This window comes from Dromaius novaehollandiae, chromosome 14, assembly GCF_036370855.1.
Source record: "Dromaius novaehollandiae isolate bDroNov1 chromosome 14, bDroNov1.hap1, whole genome shotgun sequence".
Lineage (NCBI taxonomy): Eukaryota > Metazoa > Chordata > Aves > Casuariiformes > Dromaiidae > Dromaius > Dromaius novaehollandiae.
In genome coordinates, this window is record NC_088111.1 from 3,768,377 (window position 1) to 3,792,852 (window position 24,476).

Sequence of the window (24,476 nt, forward strand, 5' to 3'; positions counted from 1 at the left end):
TTATTCACAAGATTTAAGAAAAGAACCAAGACCACTCTTACAGTATAAACACGCCAATTCATTCATTTTACTGATGGTTGCATTTATGAATTTCATTCTCGTGAAAAAAGGGAATAAAAGGAAAAAAATTAAGAAAATAGTTATTTATAGAAAACAAAACAAAAAAGGGCTCAAACAGAAAATAATCTGTGCTGATGCTTTTGATGAGCAGTCCGATGGCATTAAACATTACCTGTGCAAGCAGGCATGCTTGAAAACCTGTCTTAGTACTGTAGCTTCAGTTCCACAATCCAGGATTTCTTTTATGTTTTGAAAAAAAAAGAGCCTAATAGTTTCATACTGTATTTATTTAATAACTAAAATTCACAAATAAAAAGATACTTGCAAAGTCCTTTAGTTGTGTCATCCCCTCCTCCTCCACTCTACTGCTTTCAGACCCATATGCATAAAAAATGGGCTTGGATTTTTAATTTTAACTGTTATATGATTGGTCGTTGGAGCTGAAGCACCAATGGAGAAGATGCTTTATGGAGATGAGGGTACACCCCCTTGCCTTCCCACACACATTTTGGAGGAACATAGGAGATGTACCAGTGCCCGGACTCCTCTGCTCCCATTTCCCCCACCCAGAGCATTCCTTTCATTTTATATTTCCTCTGTCAAGTGACTGACTGTAGCCTCTTTTTTCCCCCTTTCTGTCCTTGCGGGACTGCATACACGTTGGACATTGTTCATTTCTTACTCCGCCAGGCTTTGAGCCAGTGTCAAGTAGGTCCTGTTACAGCTCAGTGCTAGTTGTTTTTTAATGGGTCTTTTCATTTCAGGTAGGTTTGTGTGTCGTTTCAGAAGGCTTGCTTATTTTCTTCCTTGTTTATATCTGACAAGCTGCTGGATAAGGCTATTCATACTCCAGGAACTGCTTGTGATAGAACAGCAAATATCTGCAAGAAAGTAGAGGTACAGTTTCAGCTTTCTGCTGCACATCATAGCGGATTAGTATTTCCATTGATGTAATTGTAGAGAGGAGGACTACCCATTTTGTTTTTCTTTTCATTCTCAAGTGATTCCAGGGAAATGCCAGCTTCCTGCAGTAACGATGGAAGAGGAGGGGGGAAGCCAGCTGAAATAGTTATGCCAGCAGCTCAGCAAACCCAACAGTTGTCTATCATGCAGGCAAACCATCTTCTTGTATAATCTGCTTGGAACCTGAACTTTCTGGAAGATTGGACTACGCTGATGATCAGACAGGCAGCATCCATTTAACACTACCATGATATGAAATACAAGTGAGGTGTGTTAAGAGGTGGCCATTCCTTCAGAATCACATAACCAAAACATAAGACATTTATGATCACTGCAAAGCATATGCCATTTACTCATACCAAAATAAAATGTGGATGAAAATGTGTGTCCCCCAGTCAAACCCAGTTTAATGTCTCAATCTGTACTCTGCTCTGCTGTTCTAACAGGATGAAGTTCTTCCTATTCTTAATTACCGTATGCACACTGCCACACAACGGAGCCCAGTCCTCAAGCAGTTACATGTCCGAGGGAAGTGGACTGATCTCTACGTATTTACACATATCCCATCCCAGGATGAAAGCTAACCATTTGTTCTTGAATAAAAATATCCAACTTATTTCTCCTAGTGACCCTAAAAAGCATAAGCAGTTTTAGTCAGATCATTTGACGTTACAATTCAGATAATATAGGAGAGGTTTTTACTGTCAAGTTGAAGTGCAGAAAAGGAAAAATGGGTAAACCTATTAAAAATTTCAAACCGAACATCTGTGCCTGCAGCAATTAATGGAAATGTCAGGTATAATTAGAAAAAAGAAGAAGAAAAAAAAAAGGAACAAAACCAGGCTTATCTTTCCAGTACCAAGTCCACAGTTGAAAAAAGCCAAAATGAAGATTTCAGATTTTAAGTTGCTGCATTCTTAAAACAGACACCAATCTCCCAATGCTCCTCTCAAATGAGAAGCACCTAAATGTTTCCATTGCAAATTATTGCTCTGCACTCCCAATACTTTTCCATTGCACGTATCTGAAACCGTAACATCAATCTGAAATCAATTTAAAGCCATGAGCTATGAGCTCATGTTCTACACCTGCCTCCCATATAGCCTTGCCATTCTGTGGTTCATGTATTTTCCTAATGGCTTTTCTTCAAATATTTTACACTCATAGTAATCTAAAAGCCCTGCAGACAAAGACAGGATTGTGTCATGGATGTAAGTGCTTGCAGGACTCCTGTTCCTACACTGGATAATCATATCACTTTGGTCTTCCAAGCCCCTTCCATTAGCAAGCAAGAGTTTGGATGTGAGCACCAGTTACAGACATTGAGACTGATGCTCCCTTGTCCTTCCCCTCTTCTTCCTTCAAAAAAATCCAGGAGCATAAAGCAACATTCTGATATGCTGATATACAAAGAGAAAAAAATAGATATTGAAACAGAGCAATTAAGCATTCTCTATGATGAAGAAGTATTTTTATCTGAAAGTAAAAAAAAACAACCAACCAAACAACCTCCCCCCACCCCCAAAACACCCTGAAGGTCAGCTTCCCTTCCCTTTGTTCCCCTTTTCAGTTCCCAACTTACCCTTCACTGTCTAGTACATCCTTAATGCTAGCCTTGGTGATAATGGCATCATCACACTTGAACCACTGGTCCTTGTGTTGCCGGATGAAGCTGGTATAGTGCCCACTCTCCAAGGTTCCTTGGTGATTAACTACTGCAAACAAGGAATACCTGGTACAGAAAAGAGTTAATGAACTAGTGGATCGAAAGAGGGAAAAAAATTGACATTTTAGACAAGCAGAAGCTTGCCCTTCTAAACACAGATAGAAATTGTCAGGATATCTGAGCCAACAATAAAACACCAGCTCTTAACATCAGCTGGGAAGAGGACATCCTTGTCCAGAGAAAATGAACCACATTTTTCTTTTCCTCTTCTTGCTATTATTGCAACATTCCAGTCTGATGACAGCTGTCAGCTTTACCAATATTAGCTACCAAAGACTTTTCAATATTGATGTATTCCTGAAGAGGACCACTGATTATCCAGTCTGACCTTCTATTTTCCTGAACTAGGTACTCTCACGAACCAGAAAAAACCCTTTTTGGAGGATGAGGAAGGGAAGGAGCTAATCCTAGATACTTCCAGTGATACACTGTTGCACTAATTGTCATTAATATGGAAAGTTTGTAGCTATCTTGAAAACGGAATATATTCAGCCTCAACTTCCAGCTTTCAGACCTTGTTGTGCCTTTGCCTGCTAGACTGAAGAAAGATACTGCTAGACTGATCAGGTTGCTCTTAGTGTTTTTTTTTTTTTTTTTTTTTTTTTTTTTTTTTTTTTTTTTTTAAGGCTGAAGTCCTTGACTCTTCTGTTTTAAGGCAAGATTTTTTTTTCCCAGTCTTCATTTTACTTGTGGCTGTTTTTCAAATGTTCTCCACTCTCTCAACCTCTTTCTTAAAATGCTATCGTCAAACCTGAATATAAACACAGCCACATGATGATCAAACAATCTAATTTCACCTGATATCCCCCTATTTATGTTTAAAAACCACAGGGCTCTTTAGACCCAGTGCTGCGACACGGAATCCTGTTCAGTTGACTGTCTCCTAGAGCGCCAGAGATTTGTAAGAGTCACCATTTTCCTAGATGGAGTCTTTAATCCAGCCAGGATGGACATTGCTCTTTATTCCTAGATGTAAGATTCTAGGATTGCCCCAGTTGTGTACTGGCTTCCGGCTTAGCAAGCAAGCAACCCAGATGTCTCCGCTCCCATTACCTAATCCTCTTCATCATTAACAACTCCTTCAACCTTTGTCGTGTGTAAGCCTCAGTGATGCATTTTGTTTTCCTTCAGATCTTTGCTAGCACTATTAAACACCATACATCTAACGAATCAGTCCCTGTAGGAGCGCACAAAACACACCTGCTTGATGTCTTCTTGTACGACAAATGCGCTGAGACCTAGTTAGCTAGTTTTTAAATCCATCTATTGTGTGATTCTAGTTTCTTAATGAGACTTTTAGTGTCAAATGAAATGCCTTGAGGAATTTAAATACATAACATCAGCACATGACTGTAACCAAACTGTAGCCTTATTAAAAAAAGATAGTTTGTGTGACCATATCTATTTCCATGCAACTACAAATATTGGCTTCAACTATTTCTCCTTTAAATTCTTGACCAAGTCTTATGTCAGCTGCTCCATTACTCTGACTGGAATCAATGCCTGACCAACAGATCCCAGAATTACTGAGGTCATCCAGTTCTGGCTTAAAGTATCAGCGTTCGATAAGCTTTCTTTCAATCTTCTGGAACTTCCTTTGCTGTTCCAATAGAAATAGGATTACTTAAAGGAAAACCCACCCCTTTAATACTGTAACAACAGCCTTTAATTCTGTCCATAGACATATTACTGGGGTTAACAGCATCAGGTCAGCAAGTTAGCTGTCACGAAACCATGATAAGGTTTGCAAATGTAATGAAGCTTTATTTTGCAACAGTTCAGACTTACTGTGCTGTCAAATATGGTAATGCACTTATCACTGCGTGATATACAGCAGACTGTACAACTCCTTCTAGAAGCCAACTACCTTTCACAATAGGAGTCATGGAAAGTACCACTTACTTATTATCATTGTTTAGACTATCCGTCGGCTGCTGGTATTGCCCGTTCATTCTGCTCTCTTTACTGCAACACACACACACAAAAATCCAGTCACTTAAAGCAGTGGCTTCCCAAACAGAGTAAATAGGTTGTACATGACACACAGCTTGTTTGCCGAGTCCACGTCCTAATTCAAAAGCACAATGCTGCTTAGCAGCAGAGAAGGTCTGCTGATTAGGATGCTAAAGATGCTTTATTTGTTCTCGCAGCAACGCTACATAAAAAGCACCATTTCTCCTCCCGGTCAAGGCTTCAGTGCTGCAAATACAGATCCGTTTACATCAAATGTCCTATCCAAAAGCTTAAAAACAGGTTAAGAAAAGATCTGTATTTTAAACCTGGAAAAATATCTAATTACATCAATCCCTTATCCTGCGATGGGTCAATCATCCTGGCTCTGACTTGTAAATTCATTTTGTGTTTTGACAGCAGCAATAGGATTACGCTGTTGATTTCACAGCCGATGAAATTCAGATTACTGAGCTACACCTCCCCATTATCCTGTCTATATTCCACTATGCTTGATACCTTTCATCAGCAGACCCTTTTCTATCCGGGGAGAATTCACCACAGAGCAACAGGAAAGTCTCAAAATCTCAGCAATGTACTGGAATAAACTATATATCCCTAATACAACACAATTTAATGGAGCTTCAGGGCTCTCCCTTCTCTCCTGGCAGAAGCATCTACTTTTCTCTGGGGGAAAAAAAAAAAAAATACTTGAAAGCACTATTAAAATTTTATCTTCAAATACAGCCCTTATGTTAAAAGATGCCATGTTTTGGGGCTTTCTGCATTGCTTCAGTTATAAATTAAGCCTAAATATCCTTTCATATAGTCTGAATGGAATGCCTGATACATACTTGTTACCTGAGCTCATTTAGTTCCTTTTATAGATGTATTTTTGCATAAATGTTATGTCTTTGTAACAGACTTGGGAGGTGGGAAAAGTCTTCCTGCATTTGATTAAATGCCAATTAGAATACCTATTTTAATCTGAACAACATGCTTTTCTTGTACCATTCACTAAAGAGAGACTGAAGGTTTAAAAAAAAGTTTGCACATGCACAGGAATAGATTTTTATAACCCCAGAAACATTGCATTAGGCATGCTATGTCTAGTCTGCCTGATGATACAGGAAGACTGATGGGTGGGCTCTCAGGTGACAGGACCAACGCAGGGATCTTTAAAATTCTGAAGGCATCAGGGATCCAAGTCTACAAGTTTAACATGCAACTGGAAACATAACACACATTAATAAAAAACCTTAAATGTTTGAATGGCCTAACCAAGTCTTTTCTGGCACACAAAACTCAATAGCTCATCTAAAAATTAGTTTAGAAAAGATGCGCATTTCACGGAGAAACTTACAGCGAAGTACCATTATACATCCTGTGCTATAACCTTGATTCAAGGACGTTCCATGTTTCATGATGCACATGTATGGAACTGGGAAACAGTTCTGTCCAGGTCTTTGGGGGATTTTGAACTCGGTACACACCTGGAAGCCATGAATGGTGTCATGTCCAGCTCCAGCGGAAACGAGACATACGTAGTGATCTTTCGCCTCAGTTTGGCTGAGTGTTCAAACCGCTGGAGACAAAGCGTAAGATTTTTTTTTTTTTTTGAGAAAGTCTAAATTTTCCATCTCTTATAAATGTTAGCTACAAATATTTATAAACTTTTATAAATCTAAGGTACAATGATGTAAAGGTATATTACCAGTCAGTAGCCAGGGACACCATCAGATTTTTTCTACTAATTAGTTGGACCGGAAGCCCCCCAATCAAATGCTAAAACATTTCTACTGGGAAAATGAACCACCTAAAATGATGCCTTTTGGGGAGGAAAATACGGTATTGATTGGAATGTTTACCTTAGTATCTATGCACACAAACCTATTCCCAACTGACAACAAAAAAACACATTAAACAGAGATAACACACAGGCTTTAACCATACCAGTGCTCATCTCTACTACATACTATTTGAATGTATGGTCCCTGCCCCACTAGCATGCAAAATTGGTGACAGTGAGATCTTGCCATGAGATTCCTACACTTGATCCACTCATCCAGTCATCTCAAATGACAGACATCAAGACTGCACAGGAATACCAATTCAGATTAAGGAAAAATGGAAGATGATAATAAAAAGCCTTGTCCCTGCTTCTCCTATAGGTACCTGCAGTACCCACCGTACTTTCCTCATCTTGCCAATTGAACATTAAATGGAAGCAGGAACAAATAACAGAAAGAGATGAATGAGCTTCTATTTAAAGCCAGCTTCTCTCCCCATTTCTCAGAAATTCTGCTCTATTTACACTTCAAGTTAATTATTTTCCAATTGTGGTGCCATAACAATTCCCTAGCAACAGATCCAGACTTCAAAAGCTGAGACTTCTATAATTCTTATCTTTTGCATTTCTTTTTTGCTTTAATACATGAAAACGAAATTTGCATTTTGGATGGACAGGACAACACAATCATTTGGAACAGTCATTTATTTTCAAAAATATCCTCAATCACTCTGGGTAACACAAATACTGAATTGAGTGTAGGAAAGGGGTTTAGCACATTTGCACAGCCTTGCCCAAAGATCAGAATCACCTAGGCATATCTTTCCAACTACTTTGCATTAAAAAAAAAAAAAATACAACCTCAAGACACCCCCAAAACCAAAAACCAACCAGGCAAACCACCCCCCCCCCCCGAAACTTCCAGTCAGTCATACAAGAACCAGACAGCCAGACTATGCCAGACAGCAAAAGAAGAAGAAAGAAACCCTGTTACTATCTATTCCACTCAGGCTTATGTCTTCCGCATATCACATTGCATAATATTTGGTTAATGCTCAAGGTGCAACTGAAGTTGGTGGTATATGGGACTCAACATTTAAAGAAGTGACTGACCCAAACAGTCTGAAAATGCCTATAAATTACAAAAATGGAAATTCCTTCTACCTGTTACTGACAGCTTTCTCCAGTAGAAAGCAGAATCAATCTTTTCTTATGAATACAGACCTTTCTGTGGCATTTCTGTGCTTTCCTGTCAAGACCTCTGCAATTCACTATCATGCTTCTGTATGGGTCAGATTTTGAAAACAAATTTTAAATTGCTGCCGCATTGGATACAGAGTTGCTATGTAATTTAACCATTCCAATCTACAATCATTTCATGAATCCTACCCATGACTTGGTCACTGAGACCAAGACACTATAGTTATACAGGTTATTAGATTTTCCAGTATGACTGTACTAACCTAGCTTTGCAGGCCATTGGATTAAAAAAAAAAAAAAAAAAAACACAAAAAACAGAGAAACAACTTGCTTCAGCAAAACTCAACGCTTACTTTGTCATGACAAGTACAAGATAAAGGTCTACTTTCAACACTGCTGAAGTTACCCAGGTGTTTCACCAAAGCTCAAAGCCTAGCAATCATACACAAATTAAACTACTGAAAGAACTCCGGAGCAAAAGGCAGAAGTGATTGTATCTTTCAATATATCATTCCCCCATTAGAAAGAGAAGCAATACAAAACTTCACAGATCTGCTTCCTCTAAGTCATCCTGGTTTTAGGTAAAAATACTAGTGTTACATAAGCAGCTTCTGGACGCAGATCATGGATAGCAACTGATGATCACTATCCTCAGCTCTGCCTAGGAATGAGAGGACTGTATCGTTCGACCCCAGGAGATGCAAAGGCTCAAGACCTGAGAGGTCTGCATCAGAAAAACTCAAGCAGAGCAAAGCTCAAGTTATGGTGGCTGCTTCTGTAAAGTCATGTCCACCACACCCTCTGTGTCTAGACAGAGAAGGACATCTATCTTCTGCAACAGCTACCTACTTTGCATCATGGTTTTACTCTATATTTAAGCCATAAGAAGTACAGGACTAAGCTATCTGAGGGCACCAACTATTACATTATCTCCCATCATTGCATCTGATGCAATTTGGATTGGAAATGCTGAAAACCACCCCACAGTAATTTTGAGAGAATTAGTTGGGAAGATACAAGAAGTCTTCTCCATTGCAACACATAACTTTGGCATTTCTTCCCCCCACCCCAAACACAGAGTTTCTCTGTGGTGTCCTTCCTGTGGAAGTACAGGGAAAAAAATTTTACCATGCAGGACAAGTAAGTGCTATTGAGGACTGGCTTTTATGCTGGTTCAGGCATTGTATTAGCCTTCCATTCTGTTTCTGAATTTTGATTTGTTACATTCCCAGAGACATAGAGCAAGGCTACATTATAAGTACAATCACAATATCTTAATAGAAAATCTAGCTGAGCATGCAAGCTGTTCTTTAAATTAATTTTTGTCATAAAAGATTAGTCTGTGAAAGTCAGAAGACACGTCCAGGAACTTAGCTCATCCTCTCAAAGAGGAATATACGTCCTCTGCTCTGTCTGCCCTTTGTGAACTTACTTTGAGATGAAAACAGGCCACAATGGGTAACTTCTTCATAGTGAGTTGTTTGGTAGATTCCTGGTAGCTATGGCAACCACTACATTTGATTTTGGCACTGCTTCCTAGATGTTCTGGCCTTGTAAACCTGAAAAATATTGAAAAGTAAAGGGAAGCACAATGCGATCAGATGATTTTCAACACACCTTGAAAACAATTTTTACTTTTACTTGTGGCTCATTGGCACCACAAGAGATAAAGTTTATGGCTTAAGCAACATTTTGGAAAACAAAAAAAACCCAGCACCTATAATAATGTTAAGTGCTATGGTTCAGATAGCCAAATCAGACATTTATCACTGCTCTACTTGGGCATATTGCCCTGAAATGCATCAGTGATTGAAAAAGGAGTTAGATGTTTGCTCATATCCTACAAAGAGCAGCTAACTTTTAGACAAACAGCAAATATCTTTTCTTTCCAAAACCAAAAACATTGATATGGAAATTCTGTAACACAACGACAGACTTCTGTGCTCGGTTGCATACAAGCTAGAAGAGCATCCTGTAGGCTAGTAGCCCTCTAGGACTGGGGTCAGAACTTGAGATGGAAGAGAGCTATAAACAAAAAGTCATTTTCAAAATCAACATATCTTTCAAAAAATCAAAGTATTGACAACTGGAAAAAAATCTTCTTCAAAATTCGGCTTTTAGAAAACTACCTGTTTTCACAGACAGAACTGCCTGAGGGGGCTACAGGAAAGAGAACGTTACGGAACAGGAAATTGCTTACAGAAAATATACTATGCATCTGTTCTCACAACAGGCTAAAGCAAAATCCACCCCCCCTCACATTTGGTGAATCTGTCAGCACATAGGAAGCTAGAAGGATAGACTACTAGTTTCTTTTTCAAGTTTAGATTTCTATGGGGCAAATATGTATTAAGTTATCACCCCCGGAGTTTGCGTTACTGTTAGGATTTTTGAAATAAATTGCTTTGAAATATAACTGAACATTTCACTCTAATGCACATACCAAGCACATGAGGACCACATGGTATCAACTCTTACCGCTAATCCTACCCTCCCTCATTCTGCTTATGGCCAATGCAGGTTCCAGATTAAATGATCACCACAGCCTTCTGGACTACTCTTACCAAGAAATGCTTGTCTCATTAACACTGCCTTTCCCCAGTCCAAGTACCATTATTCACTGCTTTTCGTCCTATGTCTGTAAAAAAGCTTACAAAAATTTTCTGTTAGGAGTGCCTACATCTTTCTTTTTGTCATATTCCTGCTTAATCCTTCCTTTTTCAAGCCAACTTCAAGGTGCATTATCACAGTGTGGATGACAAGAAATTATACACCTTCCATGTTTGAATCTGATATTCGACCTGTCTGCTAAATTTTGTTTGCCAAAGTAAAAACAACCCCATTCTCTTTATCCATTAGACTTCCACTCTGTTCCCAAATCAAAGAATCTTTGAGGGCATTTTTGAACCTGGATGGTTCTCCTTCCCCATCATCTTTACTCTATGATTCTACCTATCTCCATTCTGAAGAAAATGTGTCTGGTTTTGCCTCTGTTGAAATCTCCATTCTGGCACTAGCTATTTTGCATCTGTATTAATTTCCTTGTTTTCTTAAAATTCATAATCTTACAAGTAACAAGAACCTTAGAAATCAGATGCTATTAATTTTTATTTCAGGAGGACTGGCTTTGCCCCAGGCTATAGGTAACCTCCTCTTCAGACAAATATCTGTCTGCCTGCATTTGCCTTGAGAGAAAGATTTTCAGATCCTCTAAAAGTTTTGAGTTAACTATATCTGAAGACATGAATTCATCTCCAGTTACCTTGTTTCCAAGCTGCCTAAGTTTTCTTCTCAGAATTATCTTTTCATTTGGAAGACTACATGGCTTTAATTCTTTCTGCCATCCTTGCAAATTAGCTGGCAGCTTGCCTATGTCTCTGCTTAGAGTGGAACCAGATTCACACTTTGTATTGTGTCATAACTTAGATAACTATTAAATGCATCGCAAACTCCTTTTGTGTCTTTTGTTTTAGCTGACAAAACCAACCAAGAACAGGGAGACAGACAACAGCACTGGTGGTTTAACCACGTACACCCATGTTGCCTGGCAGCAGAAATTGTAAAATTTATTTTCCATTTACATCACATGGCAACTACTTTTGATAGCTTCTTATTAGGCCCAATGTTTTTTTCCTGAACCTTCTTTGCTTTTTTACTTTGTTTTATGCAAAAACCTAAAATATGCATTAAAAAAAACATTTAAAGAATACCACCATGATAAAACAAATCACTTATTCCTGTTGTTCACCCATGGAGAACGGAATGAAGCCAGATTCTTCTTAACCCCGCTAAAATTTTATTTGTCCCATTTCATACCTTCGCAAGCAGTCTGTGAGAGTGGTGGTGCCTGATACATGGCTTTCCCCATTTACGACACTGCCATCACTCCCTGGACTCAGTGGCCAGAACGGGGTGGAGGAGCCTGGCAAATCCAAACTGATATCCCAAAACGGGTCTATCGTTGTGGAAACACCACTATGAAAAAGAACACAGTTTAATAAACATTTTTTTAAAAGGTCAGATAACAGTCTCTCTTCCCACATCAGGGTGCACACCAGGTATTTAAGAACTATGGGATCTACATCACCCCTAGAGGGCACTCAGATACGACAAAAAAAAAAAAAAAAGTTGCATCAGAGTTTTTCCACGCCTGATTACTTTTCTGAATACTTAAAAGCCACATGTTTCAGGACATGTATTTTATACACTGAATGCCAAATATATTTATTTAATACATTTCCCACTTCCTGAAGCCTGGTGACTCAGAATGAACCAGCTGGGTTACTCAGAGATGGAGGTTCTGGTCATGCTGCTGACCAGCATACACAGCCTAACACCTGTAACAACAGCTACAGGCAATCCAGCTAGCTCAGAAGTGTGGTTCTCAGCTCAAGACATGGAACATCATGCCTAAATATGCTTAGACAAAAGGGAGCTAAATACTTTTGCTATATGGTAGTGCACTGAATTAAGCTTTGCAGTTCATATTGGAATCTCCTGCAGCATCTGGAATTTGAGAGGCCAGAGAATAACCACATCAAGAAGCACCTTATGTTCTCGATCAGGTTTCTCTGCAAGACAGCTGAAGACAAGCCAAGTCAGACTACAGAGGAAAGCCTCTCAAAACTTTATCCTATATTGATTTGAATCTTTTCTTCCAGCATTCATAGATTTTTACAGGAACCTTAAAAATCGGGAATCTAAGCTCCCAGTTCAGAAGCATTTTCCTTCTGTACTGTTTACACCCGCTTTTTGAATTCTCTTCTCTTTGACTAGGAGAGCTGAAAAAGCCTACAATGTCCCATCCTTTTGTTCAGATTCATTTGTGCAAAACTTAGGAATTTTCAAAAGAAAACTTTTTGTTGAAGTTGCTTGAATGCTGATATTGTGTCATAACACATCAAGCTTTTTACCATCATGTAAGGACTCTGGTTCTACCAGGCAAATAACAGAATTTCATACATTTTCATTACAGTAAATCTTCTGCAAATCTTTCCAGGAAATTGAGCATAAAAGCAGATTTAAAGAAGAGGAGCACAACAGTCCATCTGCAGGACAGTGTGGACAATTATAAGGAATGCAAGAGCAGAACAAAACCCAAGAACTCTGACTTCTGAACTGTGGCAGCAGCAAGTGTATTGAAAAAAGTCAGCTTTCTTCAGTGCACAGAATAAAACAACAAATATGATTTTTCTTACTCTTATAAAACATTTACTTGTTGGCACCTGAGATTATGTAATACCAGCCCCTCTTGGAAACCTCTCCTGATGATACCTGGGGCTCATAATTGAAGGAAAGCAGTAATATGGCTGTATATCAAAATTTACCACTAATCTAGTGGCAGCTACATGCTCTTTCAAAACCAAAAGGATCTTGAAAGTCACATTTTAGAGGCTAGTAAAAAAGTTAGCATTCATAAGCCTGTGGTACTTTCCAAGTAGCTTTTTTGGTATGTCTTCATATATGATAATTATCTAGTAACTGACTACATTTAGCTGATGCTGTATTTGAACAGCTTTTGTCTCACTGGAATCTTGCTAATATTTTATTGATGTTCAGGAAAGAAATATACAGTACACCACTGCACTAGAGGGCTTATAGCTTCAAATCAAAGTGCAGAACTAAAAAAAAATATCACTTACTGGCAGACTTGACAAGTAACATCAGACTGCAGTCCGCCTGTGAAGATTTGGTCTATGATGCAGTTACAGTGGTTGGGGTTGTTGGCCTTCTTCCCGTTATCATCACCTGGAAGAAGGCAAACAGACTCAGTGGTCAAAAATCCTCCTAGTGAATAGTGGTTTGTCTTGTACTGTTTCCCCAGTAACTCTTTATAACACACAGTCATAAATACAGTACAAGTTCACACAGATGATATGTAACCCTGAAAACATTGTACATTAAAGAGAATGAGAAAAGAAAACTCCTAGCAAAATATGAGTCAGAAGGTGTCTAAACACAGTTTATTACTGCTGTAGGGGTAAAGCTTTAAGCTGCATCAGCTACAGCCAAACCTTTTGCCATGAGAGAGCCCTGTTTACCTTTACAGAGATTTGCTTTGCGCTATCCGATATAAAGATCGGTTCCTAAGACAAAGGAATTGCCAAGGTGGTTAATGAAAATGACTGTTCAAACTTCACTAAGAGGGCCACCGAGCAACATTTGCATCTAAACAAACGGCCAGCACCTTACCACAGAAGCACTAATTTCCGCTTAGGCAGAGTATTCTTAGTTCATTATTTTCCTAAATGAACACAGAGGAGAAACATCAGCAAACCCTACTTTTTAATTCTATCAGAGTCGACGCTGGATGGTAGAGTAAGGGGAGGAGTTTTCTTAAGACTCTGTTAACCTTCAGCCTATCGTCTGCATCCTATTCTTCCAACATAAACATTTACTTTCCTTTCAAGTTTCCACCATGAACAAAATGAAAGATGCCCTTATCTGGAGCGGGAAGATAAGTGCTGTGCCTTCCTCCAGCTTCTTCACAGAGACGCTGCTGTCTCCTAACTTCCCAAGGGGCACAGTGAATGCATACCTATCTTTTAAGCACTATAAATTGTTGTTGCAGGTCTCAGGAGCACAGCAATTCATTTCTGTGATTTGAGCGCAGAGATTAGGTGATTTCAGCTTTCCTAGATTAACCCAAGCATTAAATAAATAACCAAAAATTTCTCTGCACAGTTCCTTGAAGCACATTCCTTCCATTCTCTGTAAGTAAAATAGGAGTGATAATACCTTTTCCTTTGATTTCCAAGACTGTTATACTTACTTCCTTACGTCAGGTAGCTGCAATTAGTTTTACTTTCTAACAGAGATGCACACAAACTATTTCACAGCAGCTGTTAGTTAGTTTGAAAAGTAAATTTCAAGATCTCTTCTGATGTCCTATAACAGAAACTGCTAAGATAGAATTAAGTTTTGCCATGTTTCTTAGTATTTTTAACTTGACAGGGAATATTTTAGCTTCCAAAAGTTAAATAATGTATTTTTAGTCAAATGTGCCAAAAAGCCCATCTAAACAAACTAAAGGCATAGGATAAAGCTTTTCTTGTGTCTAAGGTACTCTTGTTGGACTCTTCTTGCAGCATGAATGAGAAGGAATTAAAAGAAGCTTTAAAGTTCGTTGAAAGATGCTACAGAGCTAACAAAGTTTCCAACCGATAGTAAATGCAGAAAAAACAGACATAGGTGATACCTACTAAGCCACAATGGGTCACTTCAGTCATTTATATTCTATGCGGCTCAGAAAAGCTCTCACTCAACCGCTTGCTTTAGAAAATTTTGTCTGAATCTTGAAGAAAAGCATATGGTTTCCTTAATATGGCTCTTGAACAAAATGCTATGAAGTTACATTTCAAACGTAAGAGCTGTCAACTGGTGAAGTTATCAGACAGTCTTAGACAATTTTTGGTCAGAATTTCGGCTAAATCTTACTTAAGACCTTTAGAAGGTCCAAACTACGCTAATCTAATGAATTGAGCATACAGTACAAAGACCATACAAGACATTCTTCACCTTTATAAAAAGATCATTTAAAAGCTAAAAGTCTACATGTGGATTTTTTAAAAACAATATATTTAATTCTTGTTTCTAAAGCTCCACTTTTCCCATTTAAAGAAACTACATGCAACAGCTACATCCCTGTACTCTCACCATTTCAAATTGATTATCTCCCCCTATTTTGTTTTGAGGGGGCAGGAGCAGAGAAGCAGCCTCTAGAGATTTGCCCTAGTCCACAGGTAACATCCCTGCTGGATACCTTTAATAGACAGCCATTTCCACCTACAGGAGGGAAAGACAACTCCCTTTCCAATTATACAAGTCCATTAGGATCAGTGATGAGAGGGTCTCGAAAAAATATCCTGCAAGCTTGTTCATAGCAAAGAAGGGCATTACCCACTCAACATTATTTCCTGTGACATTTGGTTGGAGAGGAGGAAAAAAAAAGTAAGATTACCACCTACTCACACTTGTCAATATGTAACAGATGCTGAGAGGAGGTATATTATGCAGCTGAGAACTAGAAGCTGCTAGATTGTAGTCCTCAAGTTAAGGTTCTCTTCAACATTTCTGTCTTATGAAGTAGGTTTTACTTTCATAGATTTTGCTTTTAAGCTAGTCATAATTCATAGTAAGGCAATCAGTAGCTCCTTGCAAGAGATTGGTCAGCACAAGACTAAACACACTTGAAAATATGCCGATATAGACATTAACCTGATTATACGGATGGTACAAAATTGAGTTTAAAAATCTGAATTCAAATTAAATTCAACTAAAAAAAAAAGCTAGAGAAATGACTACTGTGCCTAAGCAATAACTAAGCATTTTAACTTGTCCTCATATATGAACACTTGATACACTGCTAAACGTAAATCAGTAACTACTGTATTGACAGCTACAGAATGCTTTTTAATTTTGCTTTTGGTTTTGAAATAAAAAATAAAAATGTTTTGCCCCACCTTAATTATTTAATTTAACCAAAAAAGAAAAAGCTAGTAAGATTTTAAAGGGAATATTTATCAAAACAAGACAAAAACTTTGACTTATTTTCTTTACTGCAATTCCCAGTATTCGGAACACGTGCTTGTTATGCTTTCTAGTCAAGAAGTGTACACAGGAATCTGTATGTATCACAGCAGACAAACGTTTTGCAAACACGTGTTTTACCAGTTCATATGAATACCATGCAGAATTCAGAGCAGGGTAACGTTTTACTCCTGAACCTCAGCACAGCGCTCTTTTCCTGTCCTAATACCTAGCACAGGACTTCAGATTTGCTCTGTAGCAGTCCTTGTTAAAGAGGAGTGCAAACTGCTTCGCGAAAATGAGATAAAAGAGTAATTATCGGCTTTAAATTATTACTTTTTTTGTTTAGCAATTGAATAATATTGGCTGAATAGAATTTGGGACCAAAATATAGCATTACTTCATCTATCTACCTTGCTTTTTGAATCTGTGGACAAACGCACATCTTGTTCTTTGTTGCTTGATTGTGCTTGCTCTTGTATTAAAAAAACAAAAAAAATACAGCTAGTGGTTTCACATCTTTACGGACACCCTGACTGGGCTAAATACTAACTTTTGCATAGCAGTCTTGCTCCATACCAGAAAAGAAGATTCTAATCTAAGTTTCTCCAAATTCTAATACACCTGAAACACAGTTAGTAGAAATGTAAAATGACATGAACTCCATCTGCCACAGGAGTTTGCAGAATATTTGCATTCCTTTAACAAACAGAGCCCTGGACCTCCTGCAGGATCTCACACAGAGGAGGGTATTTTTATACCTGTTCTTCAGCAGAACAGTCTAAGAACACATGCAAGTAAAAACAGATCAATGCCTGATCATTTTCTGCATCTTCTATAATTCACAAACATTCAGAGCCTGAAAATCAAAGCTGTCATGCATGTGCATTTTAGAGATCAAAATTAGACCGTCAATACATGGCAAAGTCCAGGTGAATGCTCAGACCTCAATACAAGGAAAGGTGGCCATTACCTAAAAAGCAAGCCTGTTTAGCAGTACTCTCAGTGAAAAGGCCAAGATCTGAATCAGTCAGGTCCGAATCTCATTTTGAACCTTTTTGAGGAAGGAGGACAACAAATGCCAAGATACAAAGACACTGCAGAACTCTGAGCACAAACCAGCAAGACAGACAGGAATAGCACAAAATAAAAGTACAGCTTAATGTCATTTATAGGATTTTTTTTAAAAAAACTGAAGAAAGTAGTAATGCTGAGAAAAGAATTCAGATTCAAGATGGTTTCTTGCTTTTTTTTGGAGTCTATCTTTAAGGACAGGCCTTGTGCACACTTTGGTGAAGGGCAGAAAAGAGGAGTAATTAATAGCTTAGCATACTTTCCAGCTAATTCATCTTTCTCCAGCTGTTGGAATGAAAAGTTGTGATGCACAGGCACAACAGACTCCATGCCTTTTTATTCAGAAACACTTTGTCTCATGCCAGCAGCATAAAGGATCCCTGTAAGTGTTCAGAATATGCCCTGCACAGATGTCATTGTTCAACCCAACAGTGCTAGCGCAGGAGGAGCTGTCGTCCCTCAGACATGGTTGACATGGGTCATCATACAGGTACCTTGTGCTTCTAAGGCTTCACAAAGGCCACTAAAACAGAGTATACATTCAACCAGCATAAAAGAGGCTCCTATTAGTCTTAGGGAGTGTGTGTACCTCTACAAGTCCCTCGCATAGGGATGACGTGAGGTTTACCACCCTCTGCAGTTTTATGGCCTAATGCTAAAAGATCTGTCAACCACTGCCTTACAATGACCTTATACAGGACTATTTCCAATGGAAAATTTGTAGAGATCCAGAAACAAGTGATTGAACAAAACTGCCCTGCAACACAGCCTTAGAGCTATCTAGCCAACCCTAAAAAATCCCCTAACCCACTTCCCCCTTGAAATGGAGAAGTGGTAAAAGTAAAAAAAATTACCCTCTCTCACCAGCCAGGGACCCAAATAAACCCACAGATCAGTACAGCTTCTCTTCTGACTATCTGGACCAGTCCAAATGTGAATCTTAGGGCAGTTAATTTTGTTTCATAGGATGCAGAAGTATAAAACACATCAGCATTTATTTTCCCTAATTTAGCCAATGACAGATATCCATAATGAGATGATTCACAGTTTTTTCTGACTTGCATTAGGACACTTCCTAGAAAGCAAAGTAAATAGAATGGAAAAAGGATAAATGGATACTCTCAGCCAAACAAATCACACTGGATATTTACACAGTTTTTACCAAAAGGAGCACTTTCACTTAAAGACTCTGATTCCTGAGGCCTTGCTGATCACTAATAAAGTCCAGAAGCTGGAGCTCTTGAACAAAGAAGTTTTCCCATGACTGTATTTTTTGGTCACCATATTTTGATGGTAGAACATGCACAGTATGGAACTAGAAGCTTTCAAAGCTCTTTTGATTCAGTAAACTGAATATTTAATACTGACAGGGAGGGCAATATTTGCTTATTGTAGCTTCAAGACACAGTCTCACTATTAGCAATAATATTTTTACATACATATACCCACACTTCACGTGTACATGTGTATGTATATGAATGGGAAAGCTTTCTCATTACATAGCTAAATAACTAGTTCATTCCCAAAGTAGCTTATCATGTCCAGTCTCGAAATTCTGGTTTATATGAACTGGTTTGGTTCCCACATAACTGCTCAACCACTTCTTTTAAATTACCTTGATGTGGCATAGATTATTTACTATACTTTGATTAAAGTCTCTACGTTTATTCAGAAACAAAGCTTTAAAAACCTGGGTTCACAGATATCAAGGATCTATCACTCATGCCTTCCCTCCCACTAGTAGTACTAAGACAGTTTAGTTACAACCATGCAAGTAGCTCAAACCTTACCATATTCATTATGTGTAACTGAATTTCAGTCCTTGTACTGAACCTAAGTGGTACCTTACTTGCAACTCTGGACAGCTCCAAACTAAAGATGCAAATGCCCCTAATTCGAGCTGTCTGAAACAGGTCTGAAACTTGTTATAAATTCAAGAGTCAATGTTTTCAACCTACTTGCAATATCCAACCAGTTGTAAAACAATTTCCCCACTTTCTAACAAAGGATGTTCAACATGCAACTTTTGTACAGTTTTAGGACAGATTAGTTTCAGTTTTTATTTAAAGCCAAACTACACCAAAAAAGTTTTTTCAGATTCCTTATCTGTTTCAAAAGAGTGCAGACACTTCTATTTATTGTTGAAGCTTTTTCTTTAAACTTCTGAGGAGAAAATACTCCTCCTTCATAGACTAATCTCTAAAAGTATAGAGGAAATATGAACATCACCTCATATCAGAAGATGAAAAAGCTTCGACATCTGTTAGATCAATGGTTCAGAAACTTTACAGGAACCAAAAAAGTATTTCTGTTTGCAGACTGTTTATTCAGGGTTAACAAAAAGTAAAAGATCAATGCTTGGATAGCCTCTGTTCCTTATAATGCTTCAAGACTTGTTTCATGAAGTTTACTGAATTTCTGTAAACGATCATCAAATGATAGACACTAAAAGTTATGAAAGAACTGCTGCACATACTCCTCTCTTTGGAAGTACTCTTTTTGGAGGAGAACTATTTTGAATCTGAACAAACACATCTGCTGTTGTGTAAGGCTGCCTCGAAGATAAAAGCAAGGCTTTGAAATGTTTCAAAGAAGCAGTAGCAGCCTTCCCATTGATAGTCCTCCTCCGGTGAGACACAAAACTAACCTTTAACTGCTTCTTCTAAGAGCGTTGGAGGAAATTTGAGTGCTCTAAAGCTTATTTAGTGACTAAGTGGGTTTTTTTGGTTAATATCATCCCTACTATTTTTCCTTGCAAGCCTAAATAGGTGAATAAAGCTAGACCAACCATTGGCAAATCATGAAGTTCTCATATCAGGTTTAGTTCAGTTATGTAACATTAAATACATAACTCCATGTGATATTACAAAAGACATTTATTTAAGCCTTAAATACTTCATCTTTAAAAGCAAGGCATTGAATAATTTTACTGTATTGTACAATTATGTACTTCTATACACAAAGTTACAAAACAAGACATCAAAAACAAATAGCTTTTTCTCTTGTTCACAGTTCTGTAACCTGTTGCACTTTGTAAATACAGTTGAATAATTTTTAAGCAAGACAACCGTATCGTGCCCTATATAGTATTTTAGTCAGCCCTTTGTTGACTCACTGAGTAAGAGTTCCAGCTACCTCAAGTATAAACAGAATTAGAAGAGCAATTTAAAAGAAAAGACACTGACTCACAACCAGTAAGAGAAGAACATGCTGGTGATTCAAACCAATACACAGGCCTGGCTGCTCCTAACTCTAAGTCATTTGACAGTGGAGGAGAAAAGGTTGATAATATATATTTTTTTTAAACTTTACCTCTAAATGTAACATTTAGAAAGGAATTTGCTGGGACTGCTGTACAAGAAGATACTGCATTTTATTTGAGAAGAGATTGCTCTACCTCTTTTTGATCCAATATTCCTTGTTGATTGAAGGGTCAGTAGAAGCCTTACCTTTGCAGTGTCTGTGTAGCACATCTAATGCAGCAATGAGGAACTCGTGTGCATCTTGTTGCTCGTACCCTGCTAAATGCCGTGCATGAGTCCATACCAGGTGCAATAACCTATATGGAATGTGAGGAGATCGGTGCCCAGAGTAAAACTGCTCAAAGCAAAGAAAAGGACATGACTGTTAACAAGTTACGCAGCCTCAGCGCATTCAATTATTAAAAACTTAATGAGTGCAATTAGTCAAATAAATTTAAACCATTTAACTCTGATGGCCTTAATAATGAAATACATAGATAGCTTTTTATCACAGACTACTGAAGAAGTCATCTCAGAACTGATTACTTCTCAGTTCTTCCCATTGAAACGTCTTCATTTTGTGATGGATTAGCTTAAACAACGAGCAACAAACAATACTCAACTTCCTTATTGATACCACGGCCTTTTATTAAAATAGTCTAAAAATACTGCATTTGCAAGAAATAAGCAATACCACTCAGAGATTATGTATCTCTGCAAATTAGGACAAACACTGACTAAGAGAACATTAGAGGCCAGCTGTCATGGAGCCCCAGAACGAAGACAGGGTAACTTTCTGCATCCAGTGACTGCACAGTCCTGTCTATATACGAATATTAGTGAGCAGGATAGCGGTCACACACCAATACGGGCCACTGTAGAACAAGACAGCACCCATGGAGGTCTACAGCCGTATAACTAAGGCAGCACAAGGCTTTGGAAATAAAAGTTTGCTCAGCACATCTGTTTGCAGAGCTGTAGACATCACTTCATTCGTCTTCCCCTCCCAACGTGAGCTGTGTGCGACCACCCCTGCTGGTGTCACAGCCCCAGGGTTCTGGTCCTGGACTAGTTCCTGCATCTGCTCCTCCATCTATTTCAGTCCAAATCCAAGGGGCTGGCAATGGCAGCGACTGGCACTGGCCCAGCTGATTTTGCTGGAAGCAGATTAGGCAGGGCACAAATTATTCAGTCAGCAAAACTGTGATGTGAAAGAGGACTAGTGAGTGATGACAAACAGCTGGCAGAGGTAAGGTCTTCTGTCAGCACAGAGAAGAGGATGGGTACCTGCCTACAGAATTTTTTTCTTTTTTTTTTTTTTTTTAATTAAAAAAACAGCCAAGTCTCACTTCAGAAAATTGGTAAAGGTCTCTGCTTCCCTGGGTTGAAGTTTAGCTCCCTCCTTTCCCCTCTCCATTTCCATCCAAAGGCTACTGCTGCAACTTCTGTGCTCCCCCCTTCTCCCCGGGTCTGCCTCCTCCGCTGCCAGCTCTGGCACCCATGCTCTGAGACTAAAGCTTGTAGTCTCTTCTTGAGCAAGCCGACTTCTGTATCTGCTCAAAAATTCCTGCACCACGCTACCCGTTCCAGCAGCAATGCAGAGACGGGCCTGCTGGCCCTGCGGGGAGCCAGCAAAGCCCAGGCTTCAGGCTGCATCAGCAATCACAGGGCTGCAGCCTACCAAGAACAGACCAACTGCAGTGGCAAATTTCTCCAAGGCAATATACAAAAATGCATTAATCGAACCGGTATTTTATTGAGTAACTTTTTAAAAATTAAGTAGTAAAGGGGCAACATTTCATTTCCAACAAGTGAAAAATCTATGAAGCATTTTGCCTTCTCTAACCTTTCAAAACAGTATCTGCCAGTAAAGAGTGCCTGCGACACCATGATTAGGTTCTGCCAAGACCCTATCAGACCGATGGCAGTTAATTTTCAGTCATTCTTCCCAAACACACAAGACAGTAAGCAGCAAATACACAGAACAAAAATAAAGTAAAACAATAATAAAAAAGCAATATATAATTGCCCACTGTTACGGGCTTCCTTTCCAACAGCCAACTTTCTGCTCAGTCTCTGAGCATTTTATAGCAGTGCAAACACAGGTACTGTGCTACAAACCTGGATAGAAAAAAGAAAAAAAAAAGCACTGTCTTTTGAGGGACAGGTAGGCAAAAGGTAGTACAACCTTCTCATCTAGTCCTCACATCTGTTGGGTTTTCTACAGGGCTTTAGTACATTTCCTTGAGAAGGAATTTCTTTGTTACAAGCTCTGTTTTTTTCCAAACGAGAAAAATATACCTCTGCAGCCAAATAACGCAAAATGCTTCTATAAATAAAAAGTTCAATAGTTAACTCTGATGCCAACAAGAATGACACCAAGGGACTGGAGCAGCAGTATTGTAATTGAAATCTGCTGACGCAGCTGCTGCTCAACATAATTCAGGGAACTGCAGCAATAAAACTTCTCTGTTCTGTCACTCCTCACAATTAGTCCCAGAGCTCTTTGGTCATTTTAACCAACAGCACTCTCCGTAATTACTTCACTGCAGACACTAGACCTGCCAGCAGATTTTACATTCTCTAGTGCTTCATTAGGATTAGAAGACTCTAACAAGAAGCGTTGTCAAATTACTGGCTACGCTCATACAGAAACTGGAAATACACTTAAGTAAGGGTGCTGTTAAATATACAGGGGAAAAAGAAGTTTCCCAATTCTAGTATATGAGAAACAAAACAAGAATCTGAACATATGCAATGACAGTATTTTAACTGGAATGTATAAAACATCTACCTCATCTCTGCCATTTCCCTGTTGCTGGAAAGATAAGCCTCACAGAGCTGCCTTAATGCACAAAAATGTGAGAAAAAGCAGAAGGAAAAAAAGTCCCTTTAAAGACTTACTCTATCACCATTATAGAAATCTTTTCATTTAAGTGTGCAAATAGAAGTAACTGTCTGTGAAGGTCATCTTTAAAATACTTCAGTGGCACAATCCTTATGAACAGAATTTAACAGAATTTTTGTTTAAAATTCTTTCCAGCAGTACTAGTTGGTTATTTTGGATATTTGAATAGAAGCATTCATGCAATTAGAAAGTGCTTGGTAAAACACTATTTAATTGCTGTTGCAGGAAAAAACAATATCCAAAGCCTCCATTCTTACACATAACCCAAATTAAACACTTGCTTTTGGATTCTTACAGAAACAATCCATAAGGCATTTAGGAGATTCTAGCCTTTGCATTTTACACTATTGTTACCAAAAAAATACATAGATTACAGTCAGGACAAGAAAAAAAAAGAAAAAAGGAATCTGTACTTCTTTCTCCTCCTCCTGCCAAAAATACATGCAAGGGAAGTTTCCCAATTATGTGAACAAACAGATATATTTACTCTATCTTGCACACATATCAACTTAACATTCTCTGGGCTTTGTATGCAGGAATTTATAGGCATAAATCCTGTGCTAGGCTCCAATCCAATTTCAGAAGCTAAAACGTACTCTTAGAAATTAGCTTCCAATTAAGACTTCAAAACATACAGAAAATTTACAATGGATGGAGAAGGTGGGGAATACGTGCATCTTTCAGGATAAAATAACATCTACTAGAGGTTTCCTAACAAAGAACAATGTTTCACAAAATTAGGAAAACAGTTTCACATGCATGAACACTGTATGTTCTATACCTATTTTAGAGAAAAAGGTTTACTAAATAGGCAAAAACTCTGTATTTTCCATTACAGTCTGCAAGACCTTAAAATTCCATCATGCAAATCTACACAGATGACTCATTTGAATATATGGTATCAAATTCCTTTAACTTGAGATTTTGTTAAACACAAGCCAAACCTGAGAAGTAGAGTACTATATGCCTAGTAAAGTCTCAGTCTATGTAAAGGGCCTTCAACTCTTTTTCCTCCTAGGCACCTTTGTTGTAACA

General features: G+C 38.4%; 1 protein-coding gene across 6 annotated transcripts in view; it reads right to left on the reverse strand.

Annotated features, from left to right (window-relative positions):
• Positions 1-329: 329 nt before the first annotated feature.
• The window catches only part of USP22 (ubiquitin specific peptidase 22), a 116,185-nt gene continuing 92,038 nt past the window's right edge, over positions 330-24,476 (reverse strand). For all 6 annotated transcript variants that reach the window (XM_064520116.1, XM_064520117.1, XM_064520114.1 and 3 more), the window contains 8 exons: positions 20,741-20,888; positions 13,331-13,436; positions 11,505-11,663; positions 9,121-9,247; positions 6,193-6,284; positions 4,652-4,714; positions 2,606-2,755; positions 330-941 (listed from right to left, as the gene is read on the reverse strand). In XM_064520116.1, coding sequence (XP_064376186.1) covers positions 899-941; positions 2,606-2,755; positions 4,652-4,714; positions 6,193-6,284; positions 9,121-9,247; positions 11,505-11,663; positions 13,331-13,436; positions 20,741-20,888 — 888 coding nt within the window. In that variant the 3' untranslated portion in view covers positions 330-898. The remainder of the gene's footprint in view (positions 942-2,605; positions 2,756-4,651; positions 4,715-6,192; positions 6,285-9,120; positions 9,248-11,504; positions 11,664-13,330; positions 13,437-20,740; positions 20,889-24,476) is intronic.